Here is an 18,348-nt window from a genome sequence, read left to right on the forward strand (position 1 = left end):
CCTCCTTAATGATCAATTCCACCACCTTCCCCATGACTGACATCAAGCTAACTGGCCTATAGATACCTGTTTTCTGGCTCCCCCACTTCTTGAATAGAGGGGTTATATTTGCTACTTTCCAGTCTGATGGAACCTTTCCAAAATCTAGTGAATTTTGAAAAATTAACAGCAACGCATCTACTACCTCATTAGCTACCTCTTTTAAGACCCTAGGATGAAGCTCATCAGGACCCGGGGACTTGTCAGCCCACAGCTCCAACAGTTTGCTCAGTACCGCTTCCCTTGTGATTGTAATTTCACCAAGTTCCTCTCTTCCTTCCCCTCTCTTCCTTCCACCTCCTGATTTACAACTATTACTGGAATTTTTGTTGTATCCTCTATGGTGAAGACAGCAGCAAAATATTTGTTCATTTCATCCACCATTTCCTTATTACCTATTAACTCCCCATTCTCACTCTCTAGAGGGCCAACACACACTTTACTTACTCTTTTCCTTTTTAAATACCTGTAGAAACTCTTGCTATCTGTTTTTACATTTCTAGCCAGCTTCCTCACATACTCTAATTTCTTTCTCCTGATTAACCTTTTGGTCACTCTCTGCCATTCTTTAGATTCTGACCAATCATTTGACCTGCCATTCATCTTTGCGCCATTATATGCTTTTTCCTTAAGTTTGATGCTTTCCTTAACTTCTTTAGTTAACCACAGATAGTGGGTCCTCCCCTTAGAGTTTTTCTTTATAGTAGGAATGTACTTAACCTGAATATTCTGAAATATCCCCTTAAGTGTCTGTCACTGCTTCTGTATTGATAAGGCTGAAGCATTTGCATCAATCTTCAGCCAGAAGTGCCAAGTGGATAATCCATCACGGCCTCCTCCTGAAGTTCCCAGCATCGCAGATGCCAGTCTGCAGCCAATTCGATTCACTCCATATGATATCAAGGAACTGAAGGCACTGGATAAGGGCCCTCACAACATTCCGGCAAGACCTGTGCTCCAGAACTTGCCACGCCCCTAACCAAGCTGCTCTGGTATAACTATAACACTGGCATTAACCTGGCAATGTGGAAAATTGCCAAGGTATTTTGGTACACAAAAAGCAGGACAAGTGCAACCTGGCCAATTATCGCCCCATCAGTCTACTCTTGATCATCAGTCGACAGTGCTGTCAAGCGGCACTGGCTTAGCAATAACCTGCTCAGTTACACTCAGTTTGGGATCCACCAGGGCCACCCAACTCCTGGCCTTGGTTCAAACATGGACGAAAGAGCTGAACTCAAGAGGTGAGGTGAGAGTGACTGCCCTTGACATCAAGGCAGCATTTGACTGAGTATGGCATCAAGGAGCCCTAGCAAAACTGCAGTCAATGGGAATCAGGGGAAAAACTCTCCGCTGCTTGGAGTCATATGTAGCGCAAAGGAAGATGGTTGTGATTGTTGGAGGTCAATCATCTCAGCTCCAGGGCATCACTGCAGGAGTTCCTCAGGGTAGTGTCCTAAGCCCAACTATCTTCAGCTGCTTCATCAATGACCTTCCTTCAATCATAAGGTCAGAAGTGGGGATGATCGCTGATGATTGCACAATGATCAGCGGCTTTCGCAACTCCTCAGATACTGAAACAGCCTGCGTCCATATGCAGCAAGACCTGGACAATATCTAGGCTTTGGCTGATAAATGGCAAGTACCATTCGCGCCACACAAGTGCCAGGCAATGACTATCTCAAACAAGAGAGAATCTCCCCTTGATATTCAATGGCATTATGATCGCTGAATCCCCCACTATCAACATCCTGGGGGTTACCATTGACCAGAAACTGAACTGGAGTAGCCATATAAATGCCATGGCTACAAGAGCAGGTCAGAGACTAGGAATCTTGCAGCGAGTAACTCACCTCCTGACTCCCCAAAGCCTGCATACCATCTACACGGCACAAGTCAGGAGTGTGATGGAGTACTCTCCACTTGCCTGGATGGCTGCAGCTCCAACAACCAGGACAAAGCAGCCCGCTTGATCGTCACCCCCATCTACAAACATTCACTCCCACTACCACCGATACACAGTGGCAGCAGTGTGTACCATCTACATTGCAGCAATGCACCAAGGCTCCTTCGACAGCATCTTCCAAACCCACGACCTCTACCACCTAGAAGGACAAGGGCAGCAGATGCATGGGAACACCACCATCGGCAAGTTCCCCTCCAAGCCACACACCATCCTGACTTGGAACTATAGTGCCGTTCCTTCACTGTCGCTGGGTCAAAATCCTGGAACTCCCTTCCCAACAGTACTGTAGGTGTACCTACCCCATATGGACTGCAGCAGTTCAGGAAGGCAGCTCACCACCACCTTCTCAAGGACAATTAGGGATGGGCAATAAATGCTGTCCAAGCCAGCGACGCCCACATCCCAGGAATGAATAAAAAACTGAGCACTAGTAAAAATGCAGAATACATTGAAAAGATAGAATTTGATTTATTTAGCACTATAGATCTATAGTTACATCCGACATGGTTGAAAATGGCAGCACTGCCTGCTCTGCATAATTCCAGTGCACATTTGCTGCACACAACACTAAAGCCCTCACCAAAATGGTGCCCAGCACAGCCAGCACCAGAAATCCTTTTGGAGGCAAAACAGCAGCTGTAGTGCTGAAGAAACGTGTGCTACACATCCAAATTTTGCGCCATCAAAGTCATCAGAAAGAATAGTCTTTTCCAATGAATTTATTACCAATCAGTCTTATATAACAGTGTCAATTAAGGTCAGTATAATATTCTTACAAAAAATGAGGGAATGAGGTTTGTGCAAAGAGCACCAATTGGTGGGATGAGAATGACTGAGCATATATCTTTCTTAACCATTCTTCATTGATATGGAAGCCATTCCACGAGAGCAGATAGATGGCAGGATCAGGTGCCAGCATCAAATACTGGGAATCTTGCAATCCGGGCGAGGGATGGCTGAAATTTCACGACGAGGAAGCCTAATCTTCCTGCCACATTCTGACCCCACAAGAAAACTAAAGAAGTTCAAAACCCAACATCTTCTAGCCCAGGATTTTCTTCCTTTCAATTTCACACCCTCCCCCAGCAGGAAAGCCACTGCTGCTGGCAGTTAGAACCTGGTATATAAAAGGTCCATACAGCTTAGGGGAAGTGTCATTTCCCCCTGCTCAGTTGTGGAGGCTAAAATCAGGAGCAGTCAGCATCCACAGACCAGGACAGGTGAGTAACTTAGGAGAGACCTACTATTCATTTGCCCAGATAAAATATCCCTGAATGTTTTTAAGCAGTGGATTGGTCAAGGTTTCTCTTAAAGGAGCACATTGCTGCTGAGACTACTGAAATGGGAAACAAAACACTGTAACGATTGTTCAAAAAAGAAGCCCAATAGCCAGGAATTCTGATTTCATATAATTGTTCTTATACACTGGGGTTAATTAATGGGATAACCACTTGGAGCTTAACTGATTCAATGTGGGCACATTTTAAAGGGGACAGTAATCAAGTTTTAGCCTAAAATTATGTATTACCTTCAGTTTTAAAAGTTTGTCAAGGCTTTCAATCTTCTGCTCTGTTTTATTTAATCTCATCAGTTCCTCGGCTTCTGCAGTACTGCTCCTTGGAGATAGAGATCTGGAACGTTTCACAGACAAATCCTACAACATACAGTAAAAAGGAAAAGATATGCTTAGTGCCTGGCCAATGGAATCATATAGAATCATTGATACAGACAGAAGATGCCTGTGCCACCTCTTTGAACAGATATGCAATTAATCCCACTTTCCTGTTCTTTCCCTGTGACCCTGCAAATGATTCCCTTCAAGTATATATCCAATTCTCATTGGAAAATTACTATTACATCTGCTTCCACCATCTGCTTTTAAGCAGGGCATTCCAAATCATAACAACCTACTGTGTAAAAATTGTTACCTCATGTCACCTCTGATTGTTTTGCCACTTTAAATCCTTATGTTACCGCCCCTTCTGTCACTGGAAACAGTTCCTCCTTATTTCTTCTATCGAAACCCTGCCTGATTTTGAACACCTCTATTAAATCTCCCCTTAACCTTCTCTCTTCTAAGCACAGCAACCCCAGCTTCTCCAAATAACTGAAGTGCCTCACCCCTTCTACCACTCTAGTAAATCTCCTCTGCACCCTCTCCAAGGCCTTGACATACTTCCTGACATATGTGGTACCCAAAAAATGTTTTTATATTCTTTCATGAGATGTGCGCATCGCTGGCAAGGTCCAGCATTTGTTGCCCATCCCTAATTGCCCTTGACAACTGAGTGACTTGCTAAGCCATTTCAGAGGGAAGTTAAGAGTCAACCACATTGCTGTGGGTCTGGAGTCACATGTAGGCCAGACCAGGTAAGGATGGCAGATTTCCTTCCCTCAAGGACAAGAGTGAACCAGATGGGTTTTTACGACAATGATAGTCTCATGGCACCATTACTGAGACTAGCTTTCAATTCCAGATTTTTATTAATTAAATGAATTTGTTAATTAATTGAATTTAAATTCCACCAACTGCCATGGTGGGACTTGAACCTGTGTCCCTATGGTATTAGCCTGGGCCTCTGGATTACTAGTTCAGACTTTACCACTACGCCACTTTCTCCTGAGGCCTAACCAGTGATTTATAAAGGTTTAGTATAACTTCCTTACTTTTGTACTCTATTCCTTTTAACAAGCCAAGGATGCTATATGCTTTAACAGCCTTCTCAACTTATCCAGCCACCTTCAAAGATCTGTGTACATACACCCCCAGGTCTCTCTGTTCCTGCATCCTCTTTAAATAGACATATTTAAAGAGACATAAAATTTTAGTTCCAGTACGAGCTGTGGAGAATACTAATAATGAATTATAAAAATTGTATATAGCATACCAAAGGAATAACAAACTGAATTATAACAATGTTACCACTAAAGACTTCTCTGCAACTCACTAATGAGTATATTCATTTACATTTACATTGTTTCTACCAGAATAATGATCTCCCATCAGGGAAGGCTCATGGGTTGTAGACACAGAAATGCAGAAAGCCTCATTACAAATAGGAGATACAGGCTGGTCTAATTGCTCTATGAGGGTCCAAATTTGGATATGATAGGATTATAGCAAACAAGTGGAAAATGGATTCCCTTCCGCCCTTTGAAGTGCTTTCACCTGAAAGGGGGGGGGGGGAGTTGCTGGCCCCCTTGAGAACGGGACTAAATAAACATGAATACAACAAAATCGATGCAATAATGTCCAAGAAATACAGACTAGAGTGTGTCTAACCAGCACTGCTGAAGATCAGAAATCTCACATAAATATGTCTTACTTATAACTTATTCAGTTAATAAAGACGTTGTGTGACTTTATCTGCATATAAATAAATGGCTATATACTTTATTTCTCTGTTTTTCAATAGAAATTGCTGATTAGCTGCAGGTGTGTCTACAGGGGCAGTGCTTTAGCCACACTCATTTCAGCAGTAAACACCTTCCACACAATACAGGTAACTGTACTGCGCATATATGCATTTACTAAACAAACATCTTCCACCATTCAATGTGAAACCTTACAATCTATTTCACCAAAGTTCAGAATTTTGGCATAAATTTATCAAACATCAGAATACCATAAAGTAGTAGAAAAAGGACATTTGGCCCAGCCAGTCCATGCCAGCATTTATGCTCCACTTGAGCCCCTTCCCATCTTTCCTTATCTAATTATTACCATAACCCTCTATTTCCTTCTCCCTCATATGCTTATCTAGCCTGCTCTTCAATACACTCATATTATTCACCTCTACCACCCCTGTAATAGTGAGCTCCATATTTTCATCCCTCTCTAGATAAAGAAGTTTCTGCTGAATTTCTGATTGGATTTCTTGGTGATTACCATATTGATGGCCTCTAGTTATGCTCTTCCCCACAAGTGAAAACACAATCAAAATCTTTCATAATTTTAAAAACTTCTATCAGGTCACCCCTCAGTCTTCTGTTTTCTAGAGAAAAGGACATAGCCTATTCATTCTTTCCTGGTAGGCATAACCCTGCAGTTCAGGCATCATCCTTGTAAATCTTTTTTAAGTGCATTTCGTCAAGCTTTTAGTTTTTTGCCCAGCAGTTGCAAGCGGGACTTTCACTTCATCAGAATGACTGCTGACAGTGTTGACTCACACAATGAAACGCACCAGACACACACTGCTCTCCCTCTGGAGTCTCCCCTCACTCTCCCTTCAGACTTTAATCCCACACTCTTGTTCCAGACCCATCCCCACTTTCCCTCTAGACCCCATAAACCCTGCCCGCCCTCCAGAATATAATTGGATGCTGCTTGCCTGTTGCCATGATGATCCTTTTGGAGCTGCTCATTATTGGCTGGCCTTGCTATCTTTTGCAGGCCTGGAGCAGTTATTCCAATTGGTCAAGCTGAGCATGATCACAGCTCCCCTGTCCATACAAAGTTGGTGCTTTTGTGATGTTGAAGTCAGCCATATTACACCCCATTTTATCAACAGGAACCAAAGAATTAAAGCACTCACAACAAACAAAAAACTTGCACTTGCTGCTTTTCAGCTTACCATGTTATCAACATACAGACATAAAGTTCACACACATACGCCAAGTGACTGAGTACTGAGATCATATACCCAATGAGAGATTTTTTTTTACAAAGTGATTCCTGACAATGCAGTCAGTCACGGACGTCATCAGACTGCACCAAACTGCGCATATGTGCAAACAGGCTCCTGCTCTCTGCACGTGCGCGGCGTTCCACATTGCCAGGACTGGTCGGCGCATGCGCAGATGACATCATCACGCAATGCAGGGAAGCGGGGAGAGAGCAGGGTGGGGGGAAAGCGGGGAGAGAGCAGGTTGGGGGGGAAGTGGGGAAAGAGAGGGGTGGGGGGGGAAGTGGGGAGAGAGAGGGGTGGGGGGGGGGGGAAGTGGGGAGAGAGCATCCCCCCCCCGCTCCCCCCTCTCTGGCTGCTCGCTCCCCACTCCCCCCCACCCCACACGCTCTCTCCCCCTACCCCCACCATTTCTCTGCCCTCTCTCTCCCCAGCCATTTTGTGCTGCCATGGGTTTACGTTGCCATGATTATTTGAGCAGCGCCATCTTTAGTCCAGGCAGCTGCCTGAATGTCGCAGACTGTGACGTTTTAGTGGAACAGGCTACATTTGTGCATGTACCAGTACAGCGCCACCTAGTGGTTGCATTGTCAGCAAATGCAGCCTTTTTTTAACTAATCAAAAATGCAATTAGCCACATCTGGATTCCCAATTAGCCACAAGTGGCTCCAGTGTTGGACAGTACTGCATTATTTCACATTTAAAGTATTAACAGCTAGATGTTGCTCCTTCACCTTGATAGTAAAATGCTAGTCCCTTACAGAAGTGATGTTGTGCATCTGATAAACCAAGTGTGCTCTGTAGCAAGTGATACGAGAGTGCTTCTATTTTTTGTAAAATATATTTTTAAGGAGTTATAGTTGAATTATGGACATTGATTCATCTGGAAGCTTGAAAAGATGCTGAACTTTTATGTCTTTTTTTAAAACAAAGTCGTCAGGAGGTTCCTGGAATTGTCTTGTAAACAAGCCCTTACTGGAAGGCACTTGTTTCAGATAAAATACCAGCAGGGAGCCTGTTGTTTTAACTTGGGAAGACGTTTACAAACAAATGACAGGTCAAGATTTATAGAGGTCAGGAGGCTTAACTTCTGGAATGTTTTTTGGTTTCACTGTGAATTGTTACAAAAGACAGTCGGTTTTTGCTTGCCAAGAAAACCCAGCTCATCTCTTTCTCTCCCTTGAAAGAAACTCTGCGTATCCAGAGTGTCAGTCACCTCTTTCCTCCTTTATTTGAAGAAATGTGTAGGAACTGAAACCCCTGTTGCCACATTTCTGCTGCAAGGCCTATCTGAAGCCTCTGTAACTGCATTTCTTGGAATGCCTACTCAAACCGATCTTCAACATCTCCTGGAAAGAACTGTTCTAGGAAGATCCCAGTGACAGCCATCTATACGCATTTGGAGTGCCAAACCAAAACAAAGGACATCTTTCCATATCTTTTTTTTTCAAGAATGAGCAAGTGTTCCGCCCACGTGTTTTTTGTTCTGTGATAGAGCTCTAATAGTGCTGTATCTCTAAATAAATAAAAACAAAAATCCCTTTATTTTTCCGTTTAACCAGTGTATGTGTGTGTGAATGTGAGGGGCTCAGATAAAAAGGGAACTTTAATATTTCAATCTGTGTTTATGCTTCACTTCATTACTGGTCAAGACTTGTTTTATAACAGACTGACAATTTTGTTGTTTACTAAAGAAACCTGGTTGGCGTGTTTTATTCTGGGATAAAAATAGTGTCTATGATTGACCATATCGGTAAGTGGGAAAACATTTAAAAACATTGTCAGGCAAACCCTCACCTGCCAAGACTGAGGCACACATTATTTTAGCACATGAACATTAAAACTTAAAATTGCAAGCCCTGACTGGAAGGACATTTGCACAGTACCAGACAATGTTGAAACAATGGGGACCCAGTAGTTGCTTGCCCAATACACAGAAGTGGTCAAACCAATTTTAATCACATGACTAGCTGGCTGGAGTTTTTGAATTTGAATTGCCAACAAAGGATTTTGAAGAGAATGCCGTCTGCTCATGGACTGATAACCTCTCCTGTCTGCCTGTCTCTATCTCTTTCCCACAGAACTGAATCTTGTGAAGACACACAAACTCAAAGAGAGAACAGTCTCCTATGTGAACAAGGTTACGAAGAATACTGGGCCCCAACGAAACGCAAGACCATATCTTCAATCAAGGACTACAGCGAGTTTGAGAAACAGTAACAAGATATTGCCTCAAACTGTTCTACTTATCTTTTCTACTGCTCTTTTCTGTCCTGATTTGCACGTGCATATCGCGTGAGCAATTGAACCCTGTTACAATAAGACCAGGTGAAGATAGTAACAGACCCCTAGACACCTTTTGCACCTGGTCATAATAATATGTTGTGATCCATAGAGAAGTGGAACTAGTATAAACAGTGCACTTCTCCCGCCTTGGTCGTAACACAAGTCATTTTCATTAAGTACACTATTACAAAGCTCAACAGCCTTAACAAGATTACCATCAAATGTTACAATATAACCCTTACTAGAGCTATTATAAGTCAGTTATAATGCACTGAAATTAAGATCATAAGAAATAGGAGCAGGAGTAGGCCATTCGGCCCCTCAATCCTGCTCTGCCATTCAATAAGATCATGGCTGATCCGATAGTGGCTTAATTCCACTTTGCTGCCTGCCACCATAATCCTTGACTCCTCTGTAAATCAAAAACTATCTAGCAGCCTTGAATATATTCAATGATCCAGCCTCAACTGCTCCTTGAAAAAGAGAATTCCAAAGACGAACAACTCTGAGAGAAGAAATTCCTCCTCATCTCCATGTTAAAAGGGAGACCCTTTATTTGTAAACTGTGCCTACTAGTTCTAGATTCTCGGGGAACATCCTCTCAGCATCTACCTTGTCAGGCTCACTCAGAATCTTATATGTTTCAATAAGATCACCTCTCATTCTTCTAAACTCCAATGAGTATAGGCCTGATTTGCTCAACCTTTCCTCACAGGACAACCCCTTCATACCAGCAATCAGCTTAGTGAACCTTCTCTGAACTGCTTCCAACGCAAGTATATCCCTCCTTAAGTAAGGAGACCAAAACTGTACATAGAACTCTAGGTGCAGTCTCATCAATGTCCTGTACAGTTGTAGCAAGACTTCCCTACTTTTATACTCTAGCTCCCTTGCAATAAAGGCCAACATTCCATTTGCCTTAACTACTTGCTGCACTTGCATCCTAACTTTTTGTGATTCATGTACAAGGACACCCAGATCACTCCGTAAGACATGCATTCTGCAGTCTCTCGCAATTTAAATAATATTCTGCTTTTCTATTCTTCCTGCCAAAGTGGACAATCTCATATTTTTCCACATTATACTCCATCTGCCATATTTTTGCCCACTCACTCACTTAACCTATCGCTATCCCTTTGCAGACTCTCTATCTTATCCTCACAACTTACTTTCCTACTTATCTTTGTATCGTCAGGAAATTTGGCAATACAATACACTCGGTCTCTTCATCCAAGTCATTAATACAGATCGTAAGTAGTTGAGGCCCCAGCATTGATTCCTGTGGTACTCCACTAAATGGAATGACCCATTTATCTCGACCCTCTGCTCCTGTTAGTTAGCCAAACCTCTCTCCATGCTAATATACCACCCCCAACACCAGGAGCTCTTAACTTGTGTCATAAGCTTTTATGTGGCACCTTATCAAATGACTTTTGGAAATCCAAATACACATCATCTACTGGTTCCCCTTTATCCACGCAGCTTGTAACATCCTCAAAGAACTCTAATAAAATTTTCAAACACGATTTCCCTTTCATAAAGACCATGTTGACCCTGTTTAATTGTATTATGATTTTCTAAATGTCCTGCTACTACTTCCTTTATAATGGATTCCAGCATTTTCCCAATGACAGATGTTAGGCTAACTGGCCTATAGTTTCCTGCTTTCTGTCTCCCTCCTTTCTTGAATAGAGCTATAACATTTGTGGTTTTCCAATCCACTGGGACCTTTCCTGAATTACAACCAATGCATCCACCATCTCTGCAGCCACTTCTTCTAAGACCCTAGGATGCAGGCCATCAAGTCCAGGGGACATGTCAGCGTTTGCTCCCATTAGTTTTCCTAGTACTTTTCCTCTAGTGATAGTGATTGTTTTAAGTTTCTCCATCCCTTCTGCCTCTTGATTTTTTACCAACTTGTGATGCTTTTTGCGTCTTCTACTGTGAAGACAGATTCAAAACAGTTTTATTTTAGTTTTAGTTTTTTTTTTTTAGAGATACAGCACTGAAACAGGCCCTTCGGCCCACCGAGTCTGTTGAAAGTTTCTGCCATTTCCTTGGTTCCCATTATTATTTCCCCAGTCTCATCCTCTAAGGGACAAATGCTTACTATAGCTACTATTTTTTATGTACTTGTGGAGACTCTGACTGTTAGTTCTTATATTTCTTGCTACTTTACTCTCAAACTCTAATTTTCCCCTCTTTTTTTACGCCATCCTTTTCTGGTTTCTAAAATTTTTCCAATCTTCTGGCCGACCACTACTCTTTGCAGCATTGTACACCTTTTCTTTCATTTGATACCATCCTTAACTTCCTTATTTAGCCACGGATGGTGCATCCTTCTTGTAGAGATCTTTTTTCTCAATATAATATATCTTTGTTGAAAATTATGAAATAGCTCATCAAAAGTCTGCCATTGCCTCTTTACCATCTTACCTTTTAAACTATTTTCCCAGCCCACTTTAGCCAACTCTGTCTTCATACATTTGTAATTGCCGTTATTTAAGTTTAAGACACTAGTTTCAGACTGAAATGTCTCACCCTCAAACTGAATGTGAAATTCTATCATGTTATGATCACTCTTGCCTAGTGAATCTTTTACTATGAGGTCATTAATTAATCCGTTCTCATTACAAATTATCAGGTCCAAAATAGCCTGCTCCCTGGTTGGTTCCAGAATGTATAGTTCTAAGAAACTGTCCCGAATACACTCTATGAACTCATCCTCCAGGCGACCTTTGCTAATTTGATTTGTCCAATTGATACAAGATTAAAATCGCCCACGAATATTGCAATACTTTTCTTACAAGCCCCAATTATTTCTTGATATATACTCTGCCCTACAGTGTAACTTCTGTTATACTACGTGAATACTTTGCACATGTATTCAAACACATCAGAAGTACAAGACACTGAGCAAAGCTTTCATGATTCCTTTGAGGACTGCAGTAGCATTTCCTGTACCAAAATGAACAGCGAAAGTGAGCAATAATTACCAAGATCCAGGGTGAAAATGTTGTGGGGAGGTTGAAAAATCATTCAAGAAACAGCCAAGTCAGAGAATAGAAAATCAACTTACATTTTCACATAGTAGTCAGGATTGTTTTCTATGAATCAATGTGGTCTGCACATCAAAACAGGTAGCATGGTTCAGCCTCCATAACATTACCGAACTACAGACCATAGGGTAGATTCACTTATGCGCCTCACAATCAGTGGACAATCGTTGAGAAATTGGCTAAGTCTCAGCTTTTAGGCCCATTTCTGGCCAGATTCCTTCCCTTAAATTTTCCAACTGGGTACATTGTTGGCTCAGAAATGCTCGCAAATTTCTGCCACATGAGGGGCACAGAATTTATTTTAAAATATTTAAAATCATTACTGAGCTCAATTTCATGAGGCTGGTGCCATTTGCCTATTTTGACTCAGTGTATGGTAAGCTCCTTGTACAATGATGTTCTTAAAGGGGCACAGGCTTTTTACGTTTCTTCCCCTTCCCATTTTTTTAGTGGTGTATTGTTTAGATTTTTTTGTTACAACCGTTTAAAATTCTTTTGCAACCATTTTCTGGAGCTATATTGGCAGCTTGCTGACTGGATCATCACTGTGAGTCATTTGTAGAATATTTCATACCTAAAACCAAACTGCAATATAAAGATAACACAGCCTGTGATAGTTAAGTCACTACCGCTCTTAACTTTCCTGATTCCTGCTCATAGCACAGCACACACTGCAGAATCAGTTCAGATGGCAGAAACTGCGTCAATGGGCCGGCAGCCATCTAGAAGATAATTATGGAGCTATGACGTCATTCATGCTCCTCCTGGCCGCACAAAATTTTTTTTAGAAAGGAAAGTAGCTGCAGTGGTCCCGTGGAGTGCTGCGGGTTCTGCTGCTCGTCACCTCGTACAACTCTGTCCACTTGTATCTCAACAAATAGTCATTTGCAACTTGGAATTAACTTCAAAAATTTGTTTATGGCATAGAAAATGCAAGGTAGTTAAACCAGCTAATTTTGAACTATTAATTTTACGTTTTCTTCCAAAACTCTCTTCTTAGGCAGACCCTCAGGATTGAGGATGACTCACTTCCACTCCAGTTCGATGGGTTCTGAGATGGCTCAGACCAATGCGTGATCTGCAGCCTCTGCCACATGAGGATGCTTGAATGGTCAGGTAGATGAGTAGTTTAGAGGTTTGTACGCTTTCTCCGATGCCTTGACTTAATCACCACATGTTCCCAACAAAGTTCCTCGAGGTGTACAATGCCTTCCTGAATGAGCTTTCTTCACCTAGGATGGCCACGAGTCAGGAATTCCCACAAGTCAATCGGGATGTTTGGGCTATTCAGGGATGCTTTAAGGACATCTCTAAAGGGTTTCTGCTGCCCTCCTGGGAGTGTCCCGCCGTGATCAAATTCTGAGTAAAACATCTGCTTCGGGAGTCTGGCGTCAGGCATGCAAGCGACATGTCCTGCCCAGAATAGCTGGTTTTGGTGATTTGCGCCCCAATGCTAACAAACACAAACTAAACACAACCTTTATAGAAACACAGCACAACACATTAACAGAAAAGTAATAAGAATTTTAAGATTAGCTGCAACTAGTTATGAACTAAGACCTAGCCATTTTAAGTACATGAGATGAAATCAGTCATTATAATACAATTTTGACTGAACTACTTTTGTACTAGGTATTTGGTACATTTTTTGTGTAAAAGGAGGCCTCAAAATAACTTTTAGCTGTATTAACGTAGTGTACTGAAAATTGTGATCTATATCAGTGCATATCAAAAAATCAAAATCTTTTATTTTTTTTTGTCTGCTGGCCAACCACAGTGGCACAACACTGAATTATCAGAGTACTACAACTGATTGTTCCCTGCTGCTGCACAAAATTTTCAAAGCAGAGTAATGGGAACTGCAAATAAATTCCACATTTCAAAACCATTTTTGGACTGAAAAGAAAGTAAAGTGGTGGTCTGGAAGGAGGGAGAAAGCAGCACACTGCTAAATTGAAGAAATAAAAATATCATTTACTATTCTTTGTGCACTCGTCGCTCACTCCATGAAGTTAACAGATAATGCTGAAAATCAAGGTTATCTCCTCTGCTGGCTCTTTTCCCTGTTTCCCATCCCTTGCTCCTCCCTCTTCATAATCAAATCCCCACCTTCAATATACTGTAGCTTCTCCTCTCCCTCCTCCTTTCACCTTAGCCTAATCTTTGCCAGGAGAGGATGAAAGTGGAAGAATAATGCCTCCACTGTCTTATCCATATATTTATGCCAGGTCTGCATCACTTCCAAAATACACTCATATAAATGGGCCATCCTGGGTTGTTCGGCATCGTGTAGATCCACTAAACAGTTTCAAGTTATCACTTCTCTTATGAGTCTTCGTGCCAACTGCTTTGAATTGTTTGCACCAGCACCATTACTGGCAACTGTGAGTTTCCCAAAGAAAATCTCACTATCTGACAGGCTCAGAAGTAAAAGGGAACCACGAAAAGGACGACAAACAGGTCTGCCTGCACAAGAGACATTCTGTGTCTGTCCTCCAGTGCCCAGACTCCTGCGCATACAGACAAAAGTGAACATAACTTGCTTTGGCAGCTGATTAGTGTTTACAGAGGCTGCAACTCTTAAAAAAGCCAATGACAGCAGGTCCAATGGGACAGATATATGTGAAGACCTCACTATGGTTCTTCAGAAACACTCAATTTCAGCCTGTCAATCTTCATGTGGTGCTGTATGAAGGCATGTGAGGGTGATCACCAGCCAGAGGCTGATTAGCTACACACACTATTGTTGCACTTCCCTGGCTTGGCCATGGCGTGCATCAGCTGAGAGTCAAATACAGGGCTGTGCCATCAAGGACACGAGCTGCTAACGTGTACCATAAGGAAAAGGTAGGGCCAATCAGAGATGTACAAGGGAACTTACGCGTGGATGCAGAAGATGTGGGCAGGGTTCTTAATGAGTTTTTTATCTCTGTCTTCACAAAGGAGAGGGGTGATGCAGACACAGTAGTTAAAAAGAAGGAATGTGAATATTAGATACGATAAGCATAATGAGAGAGGAAGTACTAGAGGGTCTGGCATCCTTGAAAGTGGATAAGTTGACAGGGCCGAATGGCTTGCATCCCAGGTTGTTCAAGGAAGCCAGGGAGGAAATAGAGAATGTACTGAGGATCATCTTCAAATCCTCACTAGATACTGGCGAGGTACCAGACAATTGGAGGTCTGCGAACGTTGTACCATTGTTTAAAAAGGGTGCAAGCGATAGGTCAAATAATTATAGGCCTGTCAGTCTGACCTTGGTGGTGGGTAAATTGTTAGAATCAATTCTGAGGGACAGGATAAACTGCCACTTAAAAAGGCACAGATTAACCAGGGATGGTCAGTATGGATTTTTTTAGGGGTAGGTCATGTCTTATTAACTTAATTGAGTTTTTTGAGGGAGTAACAAGGAGGATTGATGAGGGTGTTGCAGTGGATTTGGTCAACATGGATTTCACAGGGCTCAGTGATGGATCCCTTGCTGTTTGTGGTATATAGCAATGATTTGGACTTAAATGTGGGAAGCATGATTGGGAAATTTGCTGATGACACAAAAATTGGCCATGTAGTTGATAGTGAAGAGGATAGCCATTGACTCCAGAAAGATATCAATGGTTTGGTTGAGTGGGCAGAAGAGTGGCAATTGGAATTCAATACAGGGAACTGTGAGGTAATGCATTTGGGGAGGGCAAACAAAGTGAGGGAATACACAATAAATGGGAGGATATTGAGGGGGTAGAAGAAATGAGAGACCTTGGACTGCATGTCCACAGGTCCCTGAAGATGGCAGGACAGGTAGATAGAGTGGTGAAGAAGACATATGGAATGTTTCCCTTCATTGACCAAGGTATAGAATACAAAAGCAGGGATATAATGCTGGAATAAAAATAAGAAATGCTGGTATACTCAGCAGGTCTGGCAGCATCTGTGGAGAGAGAAGCAGGTCAGTAACGTTTCAGGTCAGTAACCCTTCATCAGAACCGACAAATATTAGAAATGTAAAAGGTTTTAAGCAAGTAAAGTGGGGGTGGGGCAAGAGATAACAAAAGAGGTGTTGCTGGGACAAGGTCACAGAGAATAACTGACCAGAAGGTCATGGAACAAAGACAAACGGTTTGTAAATGGTGTGGTGAAAGACATATAATGCTGGAACTGTTTCAAATGCTGGTAAGGCCACAGCTGGAGTATTGTGTACAGTTCTGGTCACTACCGTACAGAAAGGACATAATTGCTCTGGAGACAGCACAGAGATGATCTACAAAAATGTTACCGGGGCTTGAAAGTTGCAGCTATGAGGAAAGATTGGATAGGCTAGGGCTGTTTTCCCTAGAACAAAGGAGGCCGAGGGGTGACTTAATTGAGGTATTCAAAATTATGAGGGGCCTAGATAGAGCAGACAAGAAGGACCTGTTTCCCCTAGCGGAGAGGTCAATTACCAGGGAGCATAGATTTAAGGTGATAGATAGAAGGTTTAGAAGGGACATGAGGAAAAATTCTTTCACCCAGAGGGTGGTGGGTGTCTGGAATTCACTTCCAGGAATGGTGGTGGAGGCAGAAACCCTCAATTCTTTTAAAAGGTACCTGGACATGCACTTGAAATGATGTAACCTGCAAGGCTATAGACTAGGTGCTGGAAGGTGGGATTAGATTGGGTGGCTAGTTTGCTTGGCCGGCACAGACATGACAGGCTGAATGGCCTCTTTCTATGCCGTAATTTTTCTATGGTTCTATGATTCTACAGGACTGGTGCAGACAGCGACCATAGGTATACCCTCAAGCCTGCTTCTGCCACATCCCAGGGACACCGCAGTATGGACTTGAGATGGAGTAGTACAATAGCCGATCCCTATTCAAACAGCTCACATGGCACTCTCACTTCAGATTATATCAAATGGTGCACTAGGGATTGGGCTGCTCTATTATTCACCTGCAAGGGTTTCCTTTCACTTCAATATTGTCTAACTCATCTCAATTCCCTGCCGTTTCAACCTTGGCAAAGGCTACTAATAGGCTCAAAAGGCATTTCAACCTTTCCAGAGACTTCCAGAATTTTTGTCACCCAACTGTGACATTTCCCTTTAATTGTACCCATCCCTATAAATTTTCCACATGTGATTGTATGCTCCCAACATCTATCAAACTCTGCATCTGGATATGAATTATTGTGCCAGTAAGCCCTAATATTATTAGTATTTATTTTTTTATTTATTTAGAGATACAGCACTGAAACAGGCCCTTCGGCCCACCGAGTCTGTGCCGACCATCAACCACCCATTTGTACTAACCCTACAGTAATTCCATATTCCCTCCCACCTACCTACACTAGGGGCAATTTACAACAGCCAATTTACCTAACACCTGCAAGTCTTTGGCTGTGGGAGGAAACCGGAGCACCCAGCGAAAACTCACACGGTCACAGGGAGAACTTGCAAACTCTGCACAGGCAGTACCCAGAATCGAACCCGGGTCCCTGGAGCTGTGAAGCTGCGGTGCTAATCACTGAGCTGCCACTGGCACAGTACCTCAACCATGCCCTCTGCCTCCATGTGCAGATCCCTTTTTTGATTCCTAATTGGGCCCCACCCCTCCTCTTACTATTTATATGCTTATAAAAGACTTTTGTATTCCCTTTTATGTTAACTGCCAGAATCTTCTCGTACCCACTCTTTGCCTCTTATTTTCTTTTTCATTTCCATTTCCCCTCTGAACAATCTATATTCAGCCTGGTTCTCATTTGTATAATCAACCTTACATCTGTCTTACGCACCCTTTTTCTGCTTCATCTTATTCTCTATCTCTTTTATCATCCAGGGAACTCTGGCGTTGCTTGCCCTACCTTTTCCCCTCATGGGAATGTACCTTGACTGTAACCGAACCCTCTCCTCTTTAAAGACAGCTCATTATCTCATTATGGTTCTGCCTGACAATTTTTGTGATTCCAATTTACTTGGAACAGATCTGTTCTCACCCCTGAAATTAGCCCTCCTCTAATTAAGTATTTTTACTCTAGATTGGTTTGTATCCTTTTCCAAAGCCAACGGTGCTGGGACCCTTGCTGTTTGTAGTGTACATTAATGAATTAGATGTGAATATAGGAGGTATGATCAGCAAGTTCGTAGACAACATGAAAATTAGTGGTGTCGTAAATAGTCAGAAGGAAAGCCTTAGATTACAGGACAATATAGTTGGGCTGGTAAGATGGGCGGAGCAGTGGCAGATGGAATTTAATCCTCAGAAGTGTGAGGTGATGCACTTTGGGAGGACGAACAAAGCAAGGGAATATACAATGGATGGTAGGACCCTAGGGAGTACAGAGGGTCAGAGGGACCTTGGGGTGCTTGTCCATAGATCACTGAAGGCAGCAGCACTGGTGAAT

General features: G+C 42.4%; 1 protein-coding gene across 4 annotated transcripts in view; it reads right to left on the bottom strand.

Moving 5' to 3' along the window:
* cntln (centlein, centrosomal protein) overlaps positions 1-18,348 on the bottom strand; it is a 474,184-nt gene that overhangs the window by 279,535 nt on the left and 176,301 nt on the right. For all 4 annotated transcript variants that reach the window (XM_068030497.1, XM_068030494.1, XM_068030495.1 and 1 more), the window contains exon 11: positions 3,534-3,659. In XM_068030497.1, coding sequence (XP_067886598.1) covers positions 3,534-3,659 — 126 coding nt within the window. The remainder of the gene's footprint in view (positions 1-3,533; positions 3,660-18,348) is intronic.

The sequence above is a fragment of the Heterodontus francisci genome, chromosome 4, assembly GCF_036365525.1.
Source record: "Heterodontus francisci isolate sHetFra1 chromosome 4, sHetFra1.hap1, whole genome shotgun sequence".
Classification (NCBI taxonomy): Eukaryota; Metazoa; Chordata; class Chondrichthyes; order Heterodontiformes; family Heterodontidae; genus Heterodontus; species Heterodontus francisci.